At 44.3% G+C, this 6,742-nt stretch overlaps 1 protein-coding gene across 1 annotated transcript in view; it reads right to left on the bottom strand.

Moving 5' to 3' along the window:
* Window positions 1-1,715: 1,715 nt before the first annotated feature.
* Window positions 1,716-6,742, bottom strand: part of DYNC1H1 (dynein cytoplasmic 1 heavy chain 1) — a 65,438-nt gene continuing 60,411 nt past the window's right edge. The window contains exons 74-78 of the mRNA XM_063118066.1: window positions 6,076-6,229; window positions 5,069-5,211; window positions 4,085-4,253; window positions 2,210-2,337; window positions 1,716-2,093 (exon numbers count right to left, since the gene is read on the bottom strand). Coding sequence (XP_062974136.1) covers window positions 1,965-2,093; window positions 2,210-2,337; window positions 4,085-4,253; window positions 5,069-5,211; window positions 6,076-6,229 — 723 coding nt within the window. The 3' untranslated portion in view covers window positions 1,716-1,964. The remainder of the gene's footprint in view (window positions 2,094-2,209; window positions 2,338-4,084; window positions 4,254-5,068; window positions 5,212-6,075; window positions 6,230-6,742) is intronic.

The following is a 6,742-nucleotide window of genomic DNA, read 5'->3' as shown; positions in this document are numbered from 1 at the left end:
AACCCTGGCAGTCAGAGTTGACAATATTGTGCAAAGTCCTGAATGCACTAATGGTTTGACTCGGTATAAGGCAGCTTCCTTTGACTCGGTATAACGCAGCTTCCTTTTATCATTTCACTTGTGTGTCAAGTGATCATCTCTTCCTATTATTTTTCAGAAGGTGCAGGCCTACTGTTACTTCCTTCCTCACTCTGCATTAGCTAAGTGTTGCAGTCTGTCTCTCATTGGGATTTATTAACAACAGCTATATACCACTTAACATCTAGACAGATTCTGGAGTGGTGAACAATAAAAGATAGAAGAATTAAACTCCGTATTAATTTTTTAAAACACAATACTGATAAAAACTGTTGGCTTCCTGAAATAAAGTAGTTTTCAGGAGGTGCTGGAAACAGCATGTGTTGGCACCTGCCTGACCTCCAGAGGGAGTTGGATAGAAAGGCGGCCACCACACTGAAGGCTCTTCTCCCAGTGGACTCCATTCGGGCCATAGGTCCATTCAGAATCACTAGGAGCATGCCCTTTGATGAAATCAGTGACTGGGCAGGTTGATAAGGGTGAAAGCGCTCTCAGGTATCCTGTTCCCAAGTTATTTAGGGATTTGTTACATTAGTACCAAAACCTTAAACTTGGCCCAGTAGCAAACAGGCAACCAGTACAGTTCCCTCAGCAAAGGAGCTGCATGCTGAAAAAAGGCTGCCCCCGACAACAGCCAAGCCACTGCACTAGCTCCAGCTTTTGTAATGCATTGCACTCATCCATTCTTGAGGTTACTAGCACTGTGGCCAAGCTATCGTCCAGAAAAGGCTGTATCTGGCGAACCAGCCAAAGCTGGTAAAAGACATTCTGAGCAGCCACAGCCACAGCCACTTAGGCCTCCAGTGACTGATGGATGTAGGGAGTCCCTCCCAGGCTACAAACCTGATATTTCAAAGGGAGTGCAACCCCATCCACAATAGGCAATGAGCCTCTCTCCCGGAGCCAGGAACCACTCACCCACAGGGCTTCCTAGTTGCTAGGATTCAGCTTCAGTTTATTGGACCTCATCCAGCCCATTAATGAATGTAGGCACTGATCCAGGAATCTAGGCACTTGAACCACTTCACCTGATTCAGGTGTCACCTGGAGATAGAGCTGTGCATCCACAGCATATCAGGGGTACTTGGCTGCAAATTCCCTAGTGACCTACTTAACCTCACGCAGCCCTGTGAGGTAGGTAGACTGAGAGGAAATAAGTGGTCCAACCAGTGAGCATCTCAAGCAGGAGTTGAAGCGGAGTCTCCCTGGTTTTGGTCTGATACCCTATTAGAAGATAAGAACACAAGAGGTGCCATGTTGGATCAGACCAAGGGTCCATCTAGTCCAGCACTCTGTTCACACAGTGGTCAACCAGCCATTGGCCAGGGATGAACAAGCAGGACATGGTGCAACAGCACCCTCCCACCCATGTTCCCCAGCAACCCCAGTATTATACTACACTAGTTCCCACTGAATCTCCTGCTGGTTTTAAGTGAAATCCACAGAGTAGTTAATTGTATTTAAGAGGCTTTAAATACATTTATTAGTCATTGTGGTGCTACAGCGCACTTTATTGTTGAACTCTAGAGCATCTGAATCCATATTTTAAGTGCCTCTTCGTCAACATTAGGCAGGTGCTCAACCCCCGTTTCTTTATTTTGTCTAGTGTGTAATGCTCTGAAAGAAAGCACGAAATGTGGGATCATGCGGTAAAGTTTTATTTAAGAATTAAACCAACATTAGTACACTGACCCATAACCATCTAAAACCAACAAATCCTTCCAAAAGCCAACAGCTAAGTCACCTTCCAAATACATCAGTCCTATAGTCATCTCCACACAACCATCTGACAACTTAACTACACCTTGCAGTGTTAAAACATCCTTCCAGAACTGGATTACAGGTACAAAAATATCTGAATGCTACTACAGGTTAAAGGTTACTTTTTACTCAGTACACAGGACAGCCACACCACGCTCATAGAAGCTACGAGGATCTTCCTTGGTAGCAATTTCAAAGTCAACTGTGAAGATGAGATCGGCACGGGTGAAGTTGAGATAAACCGGCAGCGTTACCTGTGAAACAAACAGGTTCAGAACATGGTTAAGGGGAGGAGATGCACCACAAGGACAGCACGAGCGGCGTGTATGGCTGGAAAGCCTGAGACGACCCAACAGGCTGCCTTACTTACCACGTTAGACTTTTTATCAGCATTTGTCTGCTTGATCCAGCGAAGCTGAGTTATGGGCAATACTGTGGAGATAGCATTGGAAAGCGACAGCTTGTTGTTGTTGCACGTGGCTCCTTGAAGCTTCAGGCCTATTGAGTTAAGGAGAAAGAAAGCTCTTGAGAATTCAATAATGAAGTCAACCATCAGTTATAAGAAGTGCCGTGCTGGATCAGGCCAAGGATCCATCTAGTCCAGCACTCTGTTCACACAGTGGCCAACCAGCTGTCGACCAGGGACCAACAAGGCAGGACATGGTGCAACAGCACCCTCCCAACCATGTTCCCCAGCAACTGGTGCACCTAGGCTTGCTGCCTCGAATACTGGAGGTAGCACACAACCATCAGGGCTAGTAGATATTGATAGCCTTCACCTCCAGAAATTTATCCAAACCCCTTTTAAAGCCATCCAAATTGGTGGCCATCACTACATCTTGTCTTAGTGAGTTCCATAATTTAACTATGCGCTATGTGAAGAAGTCCTTCCTTTTATTTGTCCTGGATCTCCCACCAATCAGCTTCATGGGATGACCCCGGGTTCTAGTATTTTGAGAGAGGGAGAAAATGTCTCCCTATCCACATTCTCCACACCATGCAGAATTTTGTACACTTCTATCAGGTCTGCCCGTAGCCTCCATTTTTCCAAGCTAAACAATCACAGCTCTTGTAACCTTCCCTCACAGGGGAGATGCTCCAGCCCCTTAATCATTTTAGTTGCCCTTTTCTGAACGTTTTCCAGCTCTATGATATCCTTTTTTAGGTGTGGTGACCAGAACCGTACACAGTATTCTAAGTGTGGTCACACCATAGATTTGTATAAGGGCAGTATGATACTGGCCATTTTATTCTCAATTCCTTTTCTTATAATGCCTAACATGGAGTTTGCCTTCTTTACAGTGGCCGCACCCTGGGTGGACATTTTCATCGAGCTGTCCACCACGACCCCAAGATCTCTATTACAGATTAAAGGCTGCTAAGGAACATATGTGGTCACCTCATGTCTACATGTCACACAAGCATAGCAGCTCGGTACAGTCACATGAGCAAACTCCTGGATATTGGCCTAATCTTTTGTTCCACGGGGAAATGACCTTCTAGCAAGCATTTTCAACTTGGCTTCATGTTGCCTCATTCTCAGGGGTGCCAATTTATTGACTGAAGGGAGTGCATTTAACATTTAAGAGCTTAGTATATTTTTATTGAGCTCAAGGCAGCACACATGCCTTCCGCACCTCACAGTTCATCTTCACAAAGAACTGAGAGGAGGGTTAACCTAAGAGACAGTGACTGGTCCCAGGACACTCAGGGAACTGCATGGCTGAGGCAGGATTTGAACCTGGGTCGCCCTAGTCTGACACACTAACAGCATACTGACTGAGAATTTTAGCCCAGAAAGAATAAAATGTTGAAATGCGTTTATGTAGTGCTCGTTTATTTCTTTACTGCAGATAATTCCTCCCCTTCAGATATGCAATAGAGCACTCTAATAACAGCTTGAGTAAGTAAGAGGTTTTGCTTATGGAATCACTTGGGAGTTTGGTGATTTTCTCCTTCCACCTCTCCTTGAAACCAGCCACTAGCATAAGCCAGGTGGGCGGCCAATTACAGGGGACCCAACGCTGTGCCTGTGCCCCCTTCATTGTCCAATAAGCCTCAGGACTGTATCCTGAGCCAGCCCACTACAAACATGCAGCACATAAAACGTCAAAGATCACTATTTTATGCCAAATTACTTTGCAAGTGTACATTCAGTGATATCTTTGCCCCACCAAGGAGGTGGAACTTCCAGCATTAAGAGTATTTCCTTTGTATTTATCCTTAAACTGTAGCCCCAACTGACCTGTTACTCCAAAACTGCAGGCATCCAGCACCGCGTTCTGAGTTGTTGTGACATTGACTTCTAGGCAGAGTTCTTCAAGGGACCAGCTGTTGGCTTGAGCCACATATTGCCTCGTAGCAGTGATGTAGGCCTCAGGTACAAACAGGCCTCCCAAGCAGACGTGAATGTTCTGTTGAGCAAACGTGCAATTGAGTTACTCTGAAACAGCTTCATATATTACTTAAGTTTCAGGTGCCTGCAACCAAAGAGCTGGTGGATCATTTCAAATCAATATAAAAACATTTGTCTTGCCTCTCTTCTCCATCCATTCCCTCTTCCAATTTGCATTCCCCTCTTGTTCTCATTCCTTTCAATCACTCTTTAAATATTTTTCTGGTGTCCCCCTTCCAACATGGCATCTTAGGCCCTGCCCGGCCCCTTCCCATCTCCGTGACCTGCACCCTGCAGCTCACCCTTGCTTGGAAGTTTACCTACTGGCAAGCAAAGGCCTCTGACATGGGCTGTGATTGGCTGAAATGATCTCGAGAAGATTTACCACCCCCACAAAATTCTGTGGGTTTAAAAACTTCTAAACAAAGTTGCTTGAATGGAATAATGAAATTCACGCTGCTAAAAAGAATACTTCCCCGGGAGAATGCTTATAGTCAAAAGACTAGTATACATATTTCACAGAGGTTATTGTGAAGCATGATCCTTAAGGTGACGATTGTACACCGATTTATAAAATCAGTGCTTCAAAAATATGGTAGACTATCAGGGGAGATGCCCCCACACCCCTCCAATCTTTAGAGAAGCAGGTTTTCAACGTTCCTCAGCTAGTGACTGATTTTATGTATTTATTTATCCTCTCCTTCTTCAAGGAATGTATTTTGCCACCCCTAATGAATTATTCATACTTCAGATCAAAGCTACAGAGAAACTGAAAAGTATTCTCATGTTAAAGATACTGAATTTAACAGGGGGGAAAAAACACTGTTGCCTTACCTTTAGTTCTTTTGCTCCACCTGAAGCAGCTGCCTGGGAGATATTCTGCAGCTGTTTAATGCGTTCACTGAAGTCTGACACCCACTGTATGACAGTCATACCAGCAGGCACTGTGTAGTGAGACCAGCTGTGAGGCAGGATGCCTAGGAGAAAAAGGATTGATGAAGAGGTCCTGACTTTTTGCAAGCAAGGATCTACACTATTTCAACACGATGGGCTTTGCCTTCACTGAAATGTGCCCTATATCTAAACCTTAGTTAAAAACACAAGCATTTAGAAACCAAGGGGTTTATAGGGCAATTAGATGTCTTTATCATGGCACTTAAGTTAATTGTCAAACATCCAAGTTTATAATGGGCTGATTTGCTGATGCTTTAATTTGGTATTTTATATATTTTTGAACATTTTCAATGACCCGGTTCGCATGATCACCAACCAGTACCCATCATTTAAGCTACAGTGAGTACCAGAGCCATGGTGGGTTGCGGTGCATGCTGGCTGCCACTGGTGGACAGTTGCCATGGCTTATCGTGACATGTGAATCCAGGCAGGGTGGCTTGTTGCCATGGTTAACAAGCCACCTCATAATCCTACTACTGCAGCCCATGGCTTCTGGGTTGCTTGTTACCCATAGCAACACACTTATTTAAGCCATGGTGGGTGCCGGCCATTGTGCAAACCGAGTCACTGAAGCTTTCAAAAATATGTAAAGTGGAGATACCAAATAACCAACAATATATAAAATGGAGATGCCAAAATAAAGCATCACCAATTGCAGCATCTTTGGATTCTGCAATTGAAACCTGATCGAGTGCTTAGTTGTGTTTATCTTTTGGCAGAAGATCTAGTTTAACGCAGGTACTTCGTTTAACACCCACACCCCAAATGCTACAATTAAGAAGCTAGGCTCCTTAGACCCTCATTTTCTGCAACTAGCAGCAGCTTATCCATCACTACACTCGGGAAGCTCACTGCATATTTCAAAATAGTAGTTTGGAATTGCCTACCTTTCACTAGTTCATTAATAAGCGTCCGCAGATAATTCGTCTGCTTCTTCTTCCCTTCACACACTTGGACTACATCTGCAAGGTCTTGACGAACATCCTGAAGGAGCTTGGCCCCCATCTTCACTTCTCTCTCAAAGAACCGGAACAGCGGATCCTAGGTTTCAAAAGCAAAAGCAATGTTTTAGTTTTGCATCATCATCATCAATAATAATAATAATAATAATAATAATAATAATAATAATAATAATAATAATATTCTGCCTTTTGCCCAATGCTGGGCCTCAAGGCGGCCTTACAAAGTTTAAAACATACATGGGGTGGGGGGGAAACAAAACTATAAACGTTTAAAATACACAACAAAATTATAAGTTATTAACATAGATGGAGGGCCAAATTATTCTCCAAAGGCCTGCTGGAACAAAAAAGTTTTAGCCTGCTTCCGAAAGCCCATCAAGGAGGGAGCCAAGTCCAGCTTCCCTGGGAAGAGAGTTCCAGAACACTGGAGCAGCCACCGAGAAGGCCCTCTCCCATGTTCCCACCAAGTGTGCCTGTGAAGATGGTGGGCCTGAAAGAAGGGCTTCTCCAGAAGATTTTAAAGCACGGGCAGTCTCATAAGGGAGAATACGGTCTTTCAAATAACCTGGACCCGAGCCATATTAATTCAATT

This window comes from Elgaria multicarinata, chromosome 2 (assembly GCF_023053635.1).
Source record: "Elgaria multicarinata webbii isolate HBS135686 ecotype San Diego chromosome 2, rElgMul1.1.pri, whole genome shotgun sequence".
NCBI classification, from domain to species: domain Eukaryota; kingdom Metazoa; phylum Chordata; class Lepidosauria; order Squamata; family Anguidae; genus Elgaria; species Elgaria multicarinata.
This window is presented reverse-complemented; position numbering and strand designations above follow the sequence as displayed.